The sequence below is a fragment of the Artemia sp. Qi Xiang Cuo genome, chromosome 20 (genome assembly GCF_049724085.1).
Source record: "Artemia sp. Qi Xiang Cuo chromosome 20, ASM4972408v1, whole genome shotgun sequence".
In the NCBI taxonomy this organism is placed as follows: domain Eukaryota; kingdom Metazoa; phylum Arthropoda; class Branchiopoda; order Anostraca; family Artemiidae; genus Artemia; species Artemia sp. Qi Xiang Cuo.
The window spans coordinates 37,169,827-37,188,840 of NC_142813.1; the positions used below are offsets into that span (position 1 = coordinate 37,169,827).

General features: G+C 34.6%; 1 protein-coding gene across 1 annotated transcript in view; it reads left to right on the forward strand.

Annotated features, from left to right (window-relative positions):
- Positions 1 to 894: 894 nt before the first annotated feature.
- The window catches only part of LOC148940165 (DNA helicase MCM9-like), a 125,775-nt gene continuing 107,655 nt past the window's right edge, over positions 895 to 19,014 (forward strand). Inside the window, exons 1-4 of the mRNA XM_089106087.1 lie at positions 895 to 941; positions 8,840 to 8,929; positions 13,004 to 13,100; positions 14,560 to 14,741. Of these exons, the coding sequence (XP_088962213.1) occupies positions 8,908 to 8,929; positions 13,004 to 13,100; positions 14,560 to 14,741 (301 nt within the window). The 5' untranslated portion in view covers positions 895 to 941; positions 8,840 to 8,907. The remainder of the gene's footprint in view (positions 942 to 8,839; positions 8,930 to 13,003; positions 13,101 to 14,559; positions 14,742 to 19,014) is intronic.

The following is a 19,014-nucleotide window of genomic DNA, read 5'->3' on the forward strand; positions in this document are numbered from 1 at the left end:
CTAGGCTTCGAGCTTCTAGGACAATCAACGTTTCATGAACATCAAACACAATTCGAAACTCGATTTAGCGAGTATCAAACAAGGAGCTGTGCGAAAATTGTGGTAATCCAACTTTCTAGGAATCAAATAAAAAAAGAAACTAAAATGGTTAGGGCACATTTTATAAATAAAGGATGACAGATTGTAAAATATTTTTAGCCATTTATCAGGGGTCAAATGAAAAGTAGGTAGTCCCAGAATAGGTTGGAGAAAGTTCATACGGAAGAATCTAACGAAAATTAGAACTTCGTGGAAGGAGGTAAAGAATGATTATTTGCATTGATTTTGGTGGAAGAAGAAGATCATGTGCAGCTATGTTGGCCTCAGGTGGTTTGATGCTACAGAAAGTTACTGGTAGTAATTGGAGTAGTAAATCAACTCTGTATACTATCTGTAATGAGGAATTTCTATTTGTTTTTATTCTGGTCTATAAAGTCGGCGTATTTTTGAATATTTTAATTCTATTATGTCTGTGTGTTATTCACTAATGTGGGTATCACTTTTTAAGCTTTATAGAAATGCAACATTGTATTTTGTCAGTTGGGTATTAAAAGGACGTGTCACCATAATTGTAAATTTTCAGAAGAGCAAAAAGAAGCCACACAACTTTTTTGTTTCCCTCCGATAACCCTAAAGCAAAAACGGATTGATATGTATTGATTTACAAATCGATCTGTTTTTTTTTTCACGGTAATCGAAGGGAAATAAAAAAGATGTGAGGCTTCTTTTTGCTCTTCTGAAAATTTACAATTATGGCTATACGTCCTTTTGATACCCGACTGACATTTGTAGTCCCGCAGGACTCGTGCCGTTTTTGAAACTGTTTAGCAAAAACATTTGAAATTAAAGAACGTTCTAAAGTTGAGTTGCTGAAGAGCAATTCCAGATCAGTAGCTTTTGGGGTAAATATATAGGCTACAAGATTCTTTAAATGACTTAATGACAAGGGGAAAACACTGCTTGTTTAGTTTATTTACTCTTTTTAAGTAGGTGTTAATACACTCATAAATGCACGCTCTCAACTGATGGTCCCATATGTAGCTCCAATAGGCTAGTGTCTTTCCCTGTTACTAAAATCTAGTCATATGTTATAGATCATTGGCTATACTAAACAGGTTATATTCTTAGTCTGCATTTCACCCCCCTGAATGATTGTGTATAATTTAGGCCTACCAAAATAGAATTTTATCTGAAATAATTTTTGAAAGTGAATAATACTAGAAGGAAACATGGAATTAGATTAATAAAAACATCCTGCAAATTATAAAGTAAGAATTTCATTGTTTTCTTTTAGTTCTTTGCATGCCATAAAACATAGGCATAGGCCATGATAAAAACACAATCTACTTGCAAACAAAACATATAGATAGACCCTAGGCTATCTATAGCAGACATCATATATATAGACAGTAAATTAAGTGGACATTATTAAAGATAAATATTTGGTAAAATTCATATGCAGTTCATATTATTGACTTACAAATAAAGTAAATAGGCTATACCCCTTGATGTATTTTTTTTTATCCTCTTTACAAATATAATAATTGCTTCTATCAGAAATTCAAATTTAAGCACCCCACCCCCCTATTGTGCAAATATATAGGCTACCCTGAATTGTAACCAGGGGCAGATCCAGGATTTTTTAGGGGGGGGCAAAATAGGTTGATCTGATAAATTTGCATTAAATGCAAGTTTAATTAATGGAAAATTGGGTTACGATTAAGTAAATTACACTACTTTAGACTATGCTAGGAGGGGCCCTCATCCCCCTGGATCTGCCACTGATTATAACCACACAAAGAAGTTATCAACACTAGTTAAGCTATTAAAAAGTGGTTAAAACATATTACTAGTTTATAAATAAGTTGTTCAAGAGTAATATATTCCAGAAATATTTATTTATAACAATTCAAACCTCATTTATGAGGCAACTCAAATGTAAAACATTTTCCCACTGTTTCAAGTTTTTTTTGAAGGCTGTTGACAAAAATAGTGCTGAACTTTGCTGTTGACAATTCATGGTATATTCCCATTCAGGGTATATATTTGCACATTAGGGGGTAAGGTGGGTAAATTTGAATTTCTGATAGAAGCAATTATTATATTTGTAAAGAGCATAGAAAAAGGCATTGAGTGGTATGTTCACTTTAGTTGTAAGTTAATAATATGAACTGCAAAAAATTTACCTAATTAAATTAAATTGAGTAAATTGACATAATTCAGAGAAGAGTTCCCTGCAAGAATCCACCACAGCTGGTGCTCATAATAGATTAATCTGCAGTCTGAAGTAAGTTTAAGGGTTCCTCTTCTTGAAATGCTCTGTGATGGCTTCTACATATCTTTTTTTCATCAAGCTACATGTCACATTTTGGTCAAAGACTCCTAGTTTCGTATAAGCTTGTGGTGTTGTTACTCTTTGTCTGTTTTGGACTTGCATACATTTATTGGTTCAGCAAATAATGCATATTCTTTTGATTGGTCAGGGATTGTGACAATAGTGCCACCAATAATCAACCAAATTGACAAATTTATTTTTAAAAATGAATAAAAAACATGAATGAGGGTGCTAGGAAGAATCTTTGGGGGTGGGGGTTGTTGGCAGGGTGCCTGATGGATCTGCAAGTGTGATTGAATACTATCCACCATGGGTCCCATAAGCTGAATTTTAGGGGGAGGGTACCTGGTCGAATCAGCACTTCCAATGCTGTATGAGAGAAAAAAATAAATATAAGGCAGAGTCATTCAGCCAAGGGTGCTGTTTCCCCCTCCTGCCCCCCTTTATGGGCACCCATGCTATCTACCTTCTTTCTTTGGTAGTACAGTGTTGCTTTACACATTTTGTTATCTGTGGAGTTTAGGCATTTGGTACATGGGGTGAGGATAACAGGAAAGGTGCTATTATATAATATTCTATGGTTTAAAATTCTATCCCTTCATTTTCTTTAGCATATAGATTTAAGGAGTTTGAGATAGTGTAGAATAAACTGGTAAGTGTAAAAGTCCTATAGTTCAAGTTGCTTTAACCCTTTAATATGACCCAAGCACATGTAAATAAAACAATATAGTCACACAAGTAAAGCAAAGCAACATTAAAAACACACAAGCAATTATTGAGCAAGCAAGCTCATCAGGATGCTACATTTTCATTCTTCTGAACATGCTGTGGTGTCTATAAGTTTAGTCAGTTGGTTTTAGCTACTGTCCTACTGGATCTTGTTTGTATCACTCTGCCACTGTTGGTGACACTATTTCCACTGTGTTCAGTGGGGGCTGCCAAGCTGGGTGAGGCTGGACATTCAGAAGGGTTGTCTTCAGGCTCGAACTTGGATGGTTGGGTGATTTCTATGTTTGGTTGTCTTGTTCTGGATTTATTGCTTTGTCTGATTTCCTGTGAGACAGTCTAACCCTATTAGGTTAAAGCATTGATCTGTTGTCAGTACCAGCTGTGTACAATCATGGCCAGGGGCAAACTTCAACAATGGTTCCTCTCTTCCAAGGACTGCTAGGCATTGCCTGGACACTCTTCATGTAATTCTTTGTCAATATTTGGAAGGTGAAGTCTTGAGAGAGCATCTGCAACAGGAATTTCTGTACCAGCCCAGTACTTGAATGTCAAGTCATAAGGCTGTACATACATCATCAGGTGCTGAATCCTTGGTGATGCTGTATGGAGAGGTTTGACTTGTATGGACTCAAGTTGTTTATGATCTGTAATGACTTGTACTTTTCTTCCATATATGTAGTGGTGAAAATGGCATCATCCATATACTATGGCAAAGAGTTCTTTCTCTAGCTGCAATTAGTTCTGTTCAGATTTGCTCAGCAATCTTGATGTGTAAGCAAAGACTTTGCCACTCAAACAGATTCATGCTCATAGTCCATGTCTTGAAGCATCCACTTTGAGCTCAAGAATTGGGCTAGAGCTGTCAAAGAAAGCCAAGTTGGTGACTATGGACTCTTTGAGCTGGTTGAGACTGGTGGTCTGGAGCTCTTTCCAGTCAAACTCTTCTACTTTAATCAGGTCCCTTAATTTCTGGGTTGCAAGGTTTGGAATATATCTTGAGAGATAGTTCAGTATCCCAAGAAGAGTCTGCAGCTCCTCCGTCGATTTTGGGGTAGGAATCTTGTTGATAGCTTGGAGTTTCTCAGGGTCTGGTTCAATTCCAGTGCTGCTGATGATGTGACCAAAATAGCAGACTGACTGGACTGCAAGCTGGCACTTTGATTGGTTGCATTTCACACCCTTATGTTCAGCTTTTTCTAGCATGGCTGCAAGTCTCCTGTCAGGTTTTTCTTGGGAGTCTCCATAGATAAATAGGTCATCTACAAGTATTTTCAGGCCTTCCAGACCTTGAAATATCTCTTCCATCTTCCTCTGGAACTCATCCTGTACAGATATTAACCCAAAGGTGTATCTCTTCCATTGATATCTCCCATAGATTGTGTTGAATGTCATGAGCACTGAAGCTGCTTTTGAAAGCACAAGTGACCAGTACCCCAAGGTAGCATCAAGTTTTTAGAAATAGTTTGCACCACTCAGATTGGTGATGGCATCTTCAAAAGCTGGGATTGGATAATGGGGGTGCTTGATGGCCTTATTGAGGTCAGCCAGATCAATGCAAAGCCTCACGCCTCCATCCTTCTTTTCAACAAGTGCCATCGAGTTGACCCACTCTGTGGGTTCTTCCACCTTTTCTATGATCCCCAGACTTTTGAGTCTGTCCAGCTCTTGCTTGAGTTTCTCATTATAGAAACTCATTTCTCATTATCTCATTCTCAAAGGTTTCATTATAGTTGCATGATAGAAGGCATACTCCGACTGTTGGAATCATAGAGCCACAGTAGCTTTGTTGGCTGTATAAGCAGCTTTGGAGCAAGGAGATCAAAGTAGTGTTGTGGTATGATGTTTGCCTGAGCCCCAGTATCGATTTTGAAACTTACAGTAGTCTGATTGTTGATCTTTAGTGGGATGAATGCCTCATGTTTACTCCCATTTTGCTGCACAGCATATAGCAGTATTTCATCATCTTTGGCAATTTCTGATATTTGGCTCTGCTCGTCATTCTTGATAGCATTCTCAATTTTACTACAGCATACTTCGGGAAAGTGGTTTAATTTTCAGCACTTGGAGCATGTTTTACCTTTTGAGGACAGCTGTGTCCAGGCCATAGATTCCTCCTCAGAAGTAGCACTGTGCCCTTTGATCTTGCATATGCTGATTTATGTTGTTTTCTGCATACAACATTCACTTCTTGTTTGACTATGGGATTTTGGCTGGGGTGGTTTTTGAATGACTTCAGCTGTGCTTGGGTCTTTCATAGATTCTATAAACTTCTACTGCTCTTTCCAGTGTTAAAGTGTTACTTTCAGCCAAAAGTTTGTCACATATTCTCGGATTTCTGATGCCACAGACGATTATGTCTCTGGTCATCTCTTTTTGTATCATGGTATTCACATGGCTTGACTAATAACTTCAGTTCTGTTATGTATTTCTCAAGTGTCTCTCCATCACACTGATCACGTTTCTGAAAGATATATCTGGGAAACACTTTATTCTTTTTTGGAGCAGCATATTTATGGAACTTCAGAAAATAAGACTTACTGAATCTTCTCTGATTTACCAGAGAGAGGGCCAAGAAACACGAGTCTTGCATGTTCTTCAAACTTCGACCATTCTTCATCAAGATTCTATGATTCCCAGTTGATTACTGGAGGGGTTAGTCCATCCATGCTTGCTATTCAATTGGCCACTTCTGACACCATATAGAATTCCTATAGCTGAAGTTGATTTAACTCTTTAATATGACCCAAGCACCTATAAATAAAATAATTTAAGCACACAAGCAAAGTAAAGCAACGCTAAAAACACGCAAGCAATTATTAAGCAAGTAAGCTCAGCAGGATGCTACAATAAGAATGAATTATGATAAGTTATAATCTGAAATTACACTTGCAGTGATGTCAGAAGATTTAATTGCTATTAGATACAGCCTACAGCAACAAATTTCTTTTTTGCTGCTATTGGATTCCCGAAAAACAAATCCCTACATGTGCAGGGCCATTTAAATGAGGGGGGAGTGACTGGGGCAAGCTGCCCTAGGTGCTGTGGATGGGGGGGGGAGGCTGAGGATTTTTTATTCATATATGATTTGGGAGGGGGTGCTTTAATTAAATTTGCCTCAGGTGCGACCAACCCTAGGAACATCCCTGTACATATGTGCCTAATGTCACAAATACATATTTTTCTTTTTCTGGGGGGGGGGGGAGTGTGACCAATGTCAGACTACCCACCAAAGTTTGGTAAAGTTCCATCAATACTTAACTAATACAGGATGATAGTCATTGCAATGTTAAAAACTCAGTTTTATTCCAACTAGTTGAATGTATTGGTGTGAGGAAAGTAGTGTAGAATTGCTGTGGGCTTAGCTGCAGGAATGGTACCAGGAATTCAGAAAAAAAAATCATACAAAACTCATTTTGCTGCCATTATATTATACAAATAGTCTGTATTACTGAAAGAAAGATGCACATACATAATGCTTATTTGACTATTTCTTAGCTTTTTTTTTCCACAAGTGAAAGGATGTTTATCAAATTGAATACTTTTCCCTAAGATTTATCATTGATTTATTAGAATACATAAGATACATTAGAAATAAAGCAAAACTAGAAAATTCATTTAAACATTGCTGCATTGGTACTAAGGAATGGCTTTGCTTGGTATCTAGGGGCATTTGTCCCCCTCCAGCAATTATTGCCCCTAACATTTGTATTAACAAAAAACTAGAGATCATTTCAAATGTTATCTGGCAAAAAAGGCCCAAATACAAAAAAGAATTCTTTTTTCAGAATTTTATCCACAACTGAAGGTACATTTAAACAGATTAGAGTCTAAACTGGAGGACACTAGACTGCCTTATAAAGAGGATGACAACTAACTATTTTGTGAAAAAAAAAACCTTCTTGCTTGCCCAACCACATGCGCCATTTGATTAATTTGTAGATAGTTTACAGGACAAATCATCATCATGTTACTCTTTTTTTGGGGGCTGATAATAATAACTTTAATGATTATGTGAATGGAGCATTAAAACAGAATCCTGATCACGAGTGGATCTAATGGAAAATTAGGGTGCAGTTTTGAAAATATAATGACACCTCAAAAGTGGTTGTTAAATGTTTGTATCATCATGATTCATATCATCAGTGACTAGGCCTACTAATTGTATAGTGAGAAAAGATTAATATTGGGACTGTATGGCACTGGTCATTTGAAGTTATTACATATGATCATTCAGTGTATTGAGCAAAATATTAAAGGGATTTATATTAATGACTGTAAATTCATATGGATAATTTAAGATCAAACTGTATTGAAAGTTGTAAATTTTTGTTAGTTTGAACTTTTGTAGAAATTTCATATAACTTTCATAAAAATTTTGTAGAACTTTCATAGAATTTTTTTTTATTACTTTGGATTGTATGCCTAACCACATCAACCTATTTAGGCCAGGAATTGATGCAGCCATTTCTAGGCTTCTCTTTGTTTCGACTGGATTTCTTAGGTAAAATATTTTTATGATGTATGAAGAGCATTTTGAGTTTTTTTTGTGTATTTTTTAACGTCTTTCCTGAATGGGACTCCCATGTAAAAAGGTTTGAAATCCGATCATACATAGATAGATAGATATTTATTGCAACAAAAGTTGCTTTGTGTCATGGCAAAAAAATGACATAAAATAATAGCACGTGATAATAACACATAAAACATGGTAGGTCTACATAACAATAATCATGAAAAACATAGCAATTGCAAAACAAACATAATAAAGCACATAATACCATAAAATCAACTCACGTAATGTCACAAAATTTCCCACACATGATAGATAGATACTAAATACTTTAAACCCACATGGGTCATGGCTACACAAAGGAAAATAAAATACTTCAAGCCCCCCCCCCTAACAAAAATCTCTCTCTATGGGTCATTTTCAATAAAATATGTTTTGCAATTTTTCTTGTTGTCCCATAATATTTTGTAATATTTTGTGCCATTACTGCAGCCAACTAATCCCTTGACCCCAAACTACTAGAAAGTAATTCTTCTCTTTAATCCTGTAATTCAGGACAAAGATCCATGAAATGAAGCAGATTCTCACTCTTATCTACACACATTAGGCACAATTAAGGACCATCTATTACCCTTACTCTCCCTAAGTACTTCTTCAATCAATCAATCAATCAATTCTCCTTTCTCAAGTGCTAGGAAATTACCCCTCTCTGACATATTTAGAATTTGTTTAGCAGAAGTCAAGTACCTAAATAATTTGTGACTTTAATCTTGATTTTAAGTACTGTAGTAAAATCCTCTTCAAGTTTGCTGTTGTTCGCTTTTGTAACCGTTTGGTTTGTAGCAGAGCTGCAACTGAGTGTTAATGTCAAACCTTTGTTGCTTTTATTTTTACAATTTAATTTAAGATAACCTCTTAGGCAAAAGGATTGAGTCACAGCAAATGAGTAAGCTTTAGCTTTTTCTTTATAAACAGAACTCTAAAACTCTTCTGGTAAACTATCCTCCTAGTGCCACAGGGGTTATCTAGACTTAGTATCTCCAAATATCCTTCCCCTCAATTCTCTGTAGATTTATATAATTCAGGTTTTATACTGCTTTAACATGTTTAACTTCTCCTTGAAATGTGAGCTTCCAAATTTCCTAGATGAAGCCCTAATCCCTTCTCTTAGACCTTTATATGATCTCCCCCCCCCAACTTTTAACTATATTTTCTTATTTTTATAGTTCATGCATTTGGTGAAGATATACCTACACATTTATGGGCTTGATTTCTTACATTGTTCACATCCACTATGAGCAACAAACATACTCAAGGTAACACCTCTTTTATTTTGCTGTAATAAATCAATGGATCCTTTCTCAATTCATTTAAAAACTGCTTTTGAAAAAGAATTCAAAGTCAACCAAAGAGTAAAATTTAAACCTAAAATAGAAGACATAAAGTGATATACTAAGTCAGACTTTAACAAACAAAACTTTACTGTCTATTTATAATTGGCTATGTCAGTAACTTCAGCCACTCGCTAATCTTTAACTCTGAAAACAACCATGTGCTGTTATATAGCGGGTACCTGAAGGCAAGCCAGTATTTCTCCTTATGTATTTAGTTGGTTTCAGTATAATTGTGACAAATTTTTTAGCCTACGTAGTTTTATAAATCCACTCTATTTTGTCTATCAGATGGGGATCGAGATGACGCTTTCAGGATTTTTTTGCTGGGGAGGGGGGAGGGGCTTATAGTATTTTGTTTCGATAAAGAGCAAATAGTTTTTTCTCTGGTCTCAGCAAAAGAGTGTAGGCTATGGTTTGTTTTCTTTTTTATGCCTCTGGTCTAATAGGCTCTGCTGCTAATTTGTTAATATTAATGTTAAACAGTAATTTTTAATTATTAATATTTAATTTTTAATATTAATTTATATTTAAATATAAATCAAACAGAAAGACAAATAAATAATCAAGTTAAACTCAAAACGAATGAAAATTACCATAAATAAAAGGGGGATTAGTGCCTCCTCCAATCCTCTTTAGGCTTAAGTGTCATGGAAAACAATATAAATTTGAATAACATGTTTTTTGTTTCATAAGAAAGCAAAAACTAATCAATTTTAGCACAACGAAAGAATGAATTTCCTAGAATCAATACATGCACAATTAATCAATTCTAGATTCAATAAATTTAGTCTTTCAATTTATGCTTTAGGCTTTCACTTAAATTTAGGCTTTCAAATAAATTTAGGCTTTCAATTTAGTCACTCATTTTTGCTTTTGGTTCCAATTCGTTTAAGAATATAGAAAGTAAATCTCTTAATAAAATCTTTCAAATGTCAGTTGGTAATTTTTGAAGTAATCTGTTTAATTTGCTGAAGTTATTCTTTAGATTGCCGAATCAGCAATTTGTTTTCTATATATTTGAAAGGAAACAACTTAATAGGAACAATGTCTTGATGAAAGCCTATTGCATAATATATTAATGAGACAAATTAATTGTTTCGAGTATACTCATATAAAAAAAGAATTCCTGGAAATTTAAGCATTATTTAATTTTTCATTGCTATATATTTTAATCTAAGCTGAAATCTAATCTAAGCGGAAATCTAAGCTGAAATTTTTCATTAAATATTTAAAATTTTAAATGTAAAATTACATTAAAAAATATATAAATAAAATAAAAGTACATTTTTCATTAAAAACGTAGAGGTTAGACCCTTACTATTCTTTAGCAATAAGCTGAAATTTTTCATTAAAAAATTTAAACATTTAAAATTTCATTAAAAAATTTAAAAATTAAAGAAAAATACTTTTTTCGTTAAAAATGTAGAGGTTAGGCCCCTGCTATTCTTTAGCAATAAGCTGAAATCTTTCATTAAAAAATTTAAAAAAATTAAAATTTCATTAAAAAATTAAAAAAGTACACTTTTCATTAAAAATGTAGAGGTTAGACCCTTGCTATTCTTTAACAATAAGCTGAAATTTTTCATTAAAAAATAAAAAATTTGAAAATTAAAAATTTCATTAAAAAATTTAAAAAATAAAGAAAAGTAAATTTTTCATTAAAAACGCAGAGGTTAGACCTTGCTATTCTTTAGACATAAGCTGAAGTTTTTCTTTAAAAAATTCAAAATTTCATTAAAAAATTTAAAATTTTAAAATTTTATTGAAAAATTACAAAAAGTACATTTTTCATTAAAAACTTTGAGGTTAGACCCTTGCTATTCTTTAGCAATAAGCTGAAATCGGCGAACCAGGAGCTTTAAAACACTTTTTTGGGTAATGTTTTCTATATTCATTTTTGTCCTTTTTTAATTGAAATTAAAATGAAAAAAAATTCCAACTGAAAGTAAGGAGCAACATTAAAACTTAAAACGAACAGAAAGTTTTATGTATATGAGAGGGTACTACTTCCTCAGTGCCTCATTGTTTATGCTAAAGTTTGATTTTCTGTTCCAATTATTTCAGAATGGCTCCTGAAACACAAGGGCCGTATAATTAGATTATTAAGCTTTTTTTAAAATCTGTAAAAAAACAACATAAAGAGCAAGGTATTGAGGAGAGGGCAATCTCCTTCATATACGTAATAATTTCAGTTCATTTTAAGTTTTAATGTTGCTCCTTACTTTCAGTTGAAAAAACTTGTTTTTTAATTTAATTTCTGATCTTGTTTTAAATAATGAGGATGTGATTTTCATTAAGATCGCTTGATGTTTTGGAGGTGTTTTCCCCCTTTTTAAAAATTTGAGTAAATTTTCTCACGCTCGTAGCTTTGAATGGGTAACATTAAACTTGATGAATTTTACATATTTTGAATAAACATCAAAATTCGATTCTTTTAATGTATCCATTATTATCAATGCTCTGTTTCTTAGAGTTTCGGTTACTATTGTGCTGCATCACTCCTTACTTACTGTCCGCCCCGTTTGAAGACGAACTGTTTGAAAGTGTCATTAGACTGTGTGTTAGTTGTAGATATGTATGTCTAATTTTTAAGCTTTTCTGCTTAGCCTAAGGACTAAAATTTGGGATTAAAATAATGTTTCACGCAAAATTCGAATGTTCAGTCTTAACTTTGGATCAGCTGGATTTTTTTGCAGCAGAAGAGGGTGATGGTGCTTCGGGATTTCTTTAAAGGACGTTTTCTTTGCGTAAAATCTTTAAAGTATTTTAACACAGAAAACCAAGTTTGGTGAAGACACGATTTACAAATATTCCATTATAAGATGCAAATAGAATCCGAATTTTCATTTATTTTCAGAAAAAGGAACAGGTTCTTTTGCTAACAGAGAAGTGCAACTATTACGGATATATCAATCAAGACAAGGTGTTATTAGGCCAGGGGGTGGCTGTCGATTTTTGACATATCTATCTTTTTTTTTACTGAATCATTGCTTAGCATTCGAATTTGCGCAGAACACCAATTTCTATTATCTATTATTTTTTAACTTATTTTTAATTTGATATAATTTTTGTTTATTGAAAATTAATTAATATTAAATAAACACCTAAAAACACCCAAATAGATTAAAGTTGGCTAAAAAAAAAAAAAAATAAAAATTTCAAAAATGTTAAAAACAGTAAAAAGGAAAAAACAATTAAAACTCAAAGGATTTCTAACGGAATTGAACCACTTAAAATAGTTTATGTTTGTCTTAATATATATATAAGATATATATGTATATATATATATATATATATATATATATATATATATATATATATATATATATATATATATATATATATATATATATATATATATATATATATATATATATATATATATATATATATATATATATATATATATATTATAGGCATTGTATTCTATAATTTTATTATTTTAATTAAATGAAAAGTGGACCAAAACTAATTAAAAAAACAATCTTTTCCAAATGAATACAAAGAGTGACATTAAAACTTAAAACGGACAAGTTTAAATTTTCTCTCAATTCTTTAAAAGCGACTCCTGAAACAAAAGGGTTGTTTGATTAGGACAATAAGATTTTTTTTTTTTAAGTACTGAAACACTTTAGCGTGAAGAGCGTGTTGTTGAGGAGTTGACGACCCCCCTCATATACGTAATGATGTCTGTTCGTTTTAAGTTTTAATATTGCTCCTTACTTTGGGTTAGAAAAACTAGTTTTTTTAATATAACTTCTAATAAGAAGCCAAGTCTAAATTTGTAGATTAAACTGTATTGATTCTTGCCAAAGTGTTTTAAGAGTTAGTTAATCTCTTCCTGAAAAACTTGTTCCTGAATGTTTTTCTGAACTTGTGCTCATGAATATTTTATCTTGCTGTTTGCAGAAAAAATGTTCCGCTGTTCGCAGAACAATTTTTCTGCGTTTTTTTTTTAGCACAATCGCGATTTTTTCATTTGATTCCTATTTCCAGATTTGTTTCTAAAAGCGTTTCTGTCACTTTATCGGGAAGAAATTCTCTCCATTTTGTTGTCTGAAGATGTTGGTCAAATATCTGTTTTGACAGTCGAGTAAGTATCCATTTTTTTCTCAAAATATAAATATTAACTAAACACGTCATTTGAATTCAAACTGCATTTGTTTCAAACAGTTCTGTATAATGTGTTGCAAGGATTTACGTGGGGGGGAGGGGGTTCAGGGGCGGATCTAGATTTTTTGGGGAGGGGGGGCAAAATAGGTTGATCCGATAAACTTGCGTTAGTTAATTAAGTAAATGACACTACTTTAGACTACGATAGGGGGCGCTTGCCCCCTAGCCCCCCTCTGGATCCGCCACTGGGGGGATTTGGCCCACTCTTCCCACCAAAATTGTTAGATTTTGCTAAATTGTTAAATTTCTCCTATTTTCCAAATATTTTGACGTTTTCTCAAGTTGTGCCCCTCTCCAGAGCAAAATTATGCTTACTTGTGTGCCCCATTACACAAATTTACCCTAGGATTTTTTTTTCTGGAAGGGGAACTCTCAACAGAATAGTAGAAAAAGGAGAAAGAAGCAAATAGCGTGACAAACTAGTAAACATGGAAGACGTGATAAAAATTGAGAGTTTTTGGAATGAAGAAGCCTGGAACCCCCTCCCCCGCCCCGGGTACGTGGAAGGTTTACCAAATATTACGCTTACGACTTCAAATTTGTTGCAGGGGGATGTCAATTAAGGTTCTTCGCCCTGATGATATCATAAAGAGTTGAAATAATCCAACTCTTCGTATTGTTTCAAATTTTTAGCATAGTTGTGAACGTGAATTTGGATTTATCTCATTGTTGTAGAGGGATAATTCAAATGTTTTTTTTTATATTTATTTTGAGAGTAGTCCCTGGCTTCACATACGACCCATGATGTCTAATAGATTTGTGTGATCGCATTAGTTCGAAGCAGAGATTTAGAGGGAGGTTCTTCGGGGGGTCTTTGAGTACACCAAAAAGTTTTTCTAGTCCCAATGTCCGAAGATGGGCTTGTTTGAGATGCTTTTTGAAGCATTCTTAGCCCCCTCCCCCCTCTATCCCTATCTTCTTTCCTTTGTGTAGGTGTGCCGGTCATGTTTTTCCTTTGTAATTTTTTGTGTGTGACTACTCTACTGGGTATGTCAATGATATAAGAAATCCAGATCACTGTTTTCTCTGCACCGTTCTTGTTCATTCGTCTGGAATAACATGCCCTAGGCTTTTAAAAGGGTAGACAATTCATGTATGTTCCGTAACCTGTTAAACCCTGTATTTTTAAAATCTATTGAAACGGAACTATTCTCAGATATGAAATTTCAGATATTTTGGTCAAGTTAGTTAACCATTATCACTCTATTAACTTTAACCGTTGTATCATTATAACTTTATTAACCATTATTACTTTAAAACAAGGACAAAAGAAATAGTATAATCAGTTACGAATTTGAATAATTCATCGTTAAAACTCAACAATAATATTGTTACTCAGTAATTCATAAAACATGAGAATAAGCTTCTTTTTGGTTTAGATTCATGAAATTCCTTGACAACTACCAATTATTATGTGAAAACATATTATGTCAGCCAGTTCAATGTCTTCCAATTGCCAAAATAGCTTTGATAGAGGCCCAGAAGGGCTTGTTGCATTGTATCACTGATGAACAGAAGTCGAAAGCCTTTGTGAAAACTAACTGCAGGATTCAAGTAATAGGTAAGGTATTTTCTTAAGTTCTACAATTCCCATTTATAGTTCAGTGGTTGTAAAGCGCTGTCTTAATTGGTGTGGGGGCTTGCTAATTGGCGAATAACGTTAATAAATATCCTTTATTTTTGAGCAATGACGCAAAAACAGCCACTTGGATTAATGTTATGTATTATATCATTTTGTAATTTAACGAATTTAACTGAAAAAAAAAAAAAGAATAACGAGGCTAATAGCCCTAAAGTAGAATATCCTTCTATTTTTCTTCTTTGTTTTAGGCCCGAACTAGACTTGTCGTTTTCTTTTAACCAGTGTTTGTTTTACCGAGTGTTTCTTAGAGTTGTATTGGGTAGTATTGCGATTTACACACTGGACAAAAAATAATAAAAAATAAATAAACGCTCGGTAAAGAAAACATCGACGGCAGCAATGCAGCTGTCCTTAGTATGACAATACTACCCTGTTACCACCGTTTCGGAGTAGCTATTGTTCTGAAAGGAGAGCAAAGCCTGGTTTCTGTTGATTTTCTTATATTTACTAATAAGAAGATTAATAAAGGAGAGAAAGGTGTGATCCCTTCTAATCGGGTTATGCATGAATTCAAACAAGACAGAATCTGCTCTCCACAGCTTGCATATCAGCTTCCTAAGGTCCACTACTGTTCAAGGCCGTACCCAGGGGGAGGAGGGTTACCTGGTTTGAACACCCCCCCCCGGGATTTTTGTCCGAATCGTACAAAAGTAACGAAAATGCATATAAACATGTTTCTGCAAACAGTAACCATGGTAATCACTAAGCCATTGCAAGGAGTCACAAGACAGTTTTTTTTTCTCAGTTTAGTTTCCGACTTTGTTAAATTAAGAGTGATTCGAAAAATGAAAAAGAAATGTGATATAACATCGTTTTTTACACCACAGCGAACAAGATTAGTTATTTCTAATAGTGACGCTGGCGGGTCGTCTGCGTATTGTTAATCTGCCCCAGTGGGCTTAAATAACACAGAAGCGGTTGCTGATGCTCAGGTTAAAGTTGAGGACGCTAAAATTGAATCACATTCCAGTCATCTCGATACAGTCACCTCGCAGCACGCTATTACCCAATCTTATTTGTTTCCAAACGACATCGGACGGTTTGTCCACAAATCGTCGTCACTCGACACAGCGTCCAAACTTCGTGTGCTAAAGAGTCCTTGGACTCAAGATATTGCATATACTTTTCTAATATCTGGGAAAAGAAAGTTGAAGTTTCAGTTGGGTTGTCTGATTTATTTCAACTGGTTGTCCTATTCGCCAACTGAGGACGGTGATTTTCGTCGATTCTGTCTTCTTTTTTCGTCCGAAACAGCTGGCAAAGGCAGCCACCTGCGCTTAGGTAACCTTGTCAGCAAACCCTTCAGGAACTGGAAGGATGCAATTGAATGCTACACAAGTCACCAACAAGCACAGTTTCACCAAAAATATACTTTAACTGCAGACATTTCTTCATTTCTGTTGCGGAGACAGCAGAGTAACATCATCAACCAGATAGATACAGCAAGGGCAGCGTAGGTTCAGGAAAATCGTTAGAAACAGAGGCCGATTGTTGAAACTGTAATATTTAACCTGAAGGCTACAGCTTGCCCTTTGGGGTACGAATGATTCCGGTCCCATTTCACTCACGGATCCAGAACATCTCAAAATGATGGCGATTTCCGAGCTCTTTTGCGACTAAGGGCAAGGGTTGGTGACGAAAGTCTGGCGAAACATCTTCTTTCCGCAGCATCAAATGCCACGTATGTTTCACCAAAGGTTCAGAATGGTGTGATTGCCGCCTGTGGAGAAATTCTTCAGCAGTCCATTGTCGAAAAAGTAAACGCAAGTCCTTGCTTTTCGGTGCTTGCTGACGAAACGGCGGACTTCTCCAATATGGAGCAGCTATGTGTTTACATCCGCTACACCTCTGCTAGAAATCTGCACGAGGATTTTCTTGGTTTTGTCCCAGTTACGGATCTATCTGGACAAGGTCTCGCTTCGGCAATTCTGCATTTTTTGGAAAGCCCTTAAAGATACAAAGGTATGCCTAGTGGATGCGTCCTCGTTCGTAATTGGCGGACTAGTAGTCTCCACGGTTGACCGTTAGACTAAGTCCACGAGAAGATGTTTTTTGTAAACCCCCCCCCCCAAGAAAGAAAATCCTGGGTACGACCCTGCTACTGTTATAACCCTTATTACACCAATTAAAATTGTAAAATAATTGCAAAGTGAAAACTTGTCAGTGGGATATAACGATTGAAATAACCAAACAAGAAGAAGACGCAGCAAATAAGATAGGCTGGAGGAAATGGAATTGCTCTTATCTACAGTGGCCGATCAAAAAAGGGGAGAGGGGGGTGTCCCTGCTTAGATGTAGTTTTTAATAACTTTTGCGCAATAACGTGAATTGGTTAAGGTTAATAGCGCTAATAATTCTAAGGTAGGATACCGCTCTATTTTTTCTTATTCACCTTAGTATTGAGCTATACCCTGTTATAAGTTCAGAATTGTTATTCGTTCGAAAGGAGAGTAAGATTTGGCCTCTTTCGATCTTCTTACAACCATTAATATGGAGATTAATAATGGGAAAGATGATATGGTTTCTTCTAATCGGCTTATACATGAATTAAAACATGGTAAAATCTGCTCTCCACAGTTTGTGTATAAGCTTCCTAAGGCCTAGTATCCTTATTACCATTGTTAGACCAATTAAGATAAGGCTTAGTTCAAGTGTCTATAACTTATTAGCTCATATGAGTCATTACTGGTCATAAATCATTTGAGGGTGTAAGATATAATTTGCGTATTTCATGTTCCACGGCACACATTTTTAGATGATAGAACTTGCTTACTTCGTGGAGAATTGGCATAAAATAAGTTTTGCAAAGAAGTGGCACATAACACGTTTTGAAATGCTGTCTTGCAGCGAAGAACAATAAAAAGGTTTTGGAGCGTTTTGTGGAAGAATTTTCTTCGTTCTAAAATCTCTAAGAATGACTACGGTTTCAGTTCGGTATATAGCACATACAAATATGTAACTTTCATAGTAAATACAAATTGTCGTGAATAAGTTTATTTTAGATTAAGCAAAATAAATAACAAAATATAATTAAGGTTTTCTTGTATCTAGAAGTACTGAATACTATTATATATTAACTTAACTTTCTAGTAACAGCCTCCGTTCCGTGCCATCCTCCGTAACACTTATCACATTCTACCTTTTCTCAGGCGCGTAACTTTTGAATATTAAACTTGATTAATCTTATATATTTGAAATCAACATAATAAGCTGGCTCTTCTGGTGCATCTACTGATATCAACATTCCTTTTTTTAGAGTTTCGGTTACTATTGTGCCGAGTCGCTCCTTACTTACGGTTCGTTAGCACGACCTTTTTGAGATAATAAAATATAAATAATAAAATATGCGTATTAACTTCACACTCTAGCTGGGCCGTATCCAAGATACGTGGTATGGGGTTTAAAAAAGAATTTTGTTTTCGCGCTTTTACAATAAACTTCAAAAAACGCATAATTTTCTCATATTCATTTTTGTTACTACGAGGCGGACAAAAACTTCAGCAGGGGGGGGGGTAGGGGCTCAAACCCCCTACCCCCCTAGATACGGCCTTGCAATCTAGTAACACTTGCCACATGCTCCCCATTTTCAGTGTTGTGAAATCTTGTCACGACCATATGCTGCTATCAAAGTTGTAAGAGTGCCCCAAAACAGGTAAAAAGTGTTTATTTGTCTTTCTGGTCTTCAAGCTTCATTTTGTTTCTAAAGTTGATCTCTATGTATTAATTTTTTTCTAATTGACTATGTTTAGGTTTTCCTTAAGACTTGACTGTCTAACATAAAAAGAGCCGTAGGTCTTAACTGTCTAAATTTAAAACCGTAGGTCTTCGGTTATTTTGACGTTTAATTAATGCTGTTTTGCCAGCTTCAAGTAGCAACCGTGATCATTATTCATCTGTCTGCTTAGTTGTTTCTAAGTTTTTATTCTGCGCCATTTAATTCTTTTTTAAGCTTCAAATTTGTCCAATCTACTGGAAAATCTTAATTTTAATAAAAAAAAATGTTTGTACTTACTGATGATGCCAAGGGAGTTAGTATGCTCATCTAAACTATTCTATAAGAGGCAATTATATCGTGTAAAATGGATAACATGGTGGAGAATTTCAAGTCAAAGAAGAGCTTTGCTGATGCTTATCCACCCTACATAAATCGTTAAATATAAATTATATAATATATATATATTATATATATTAT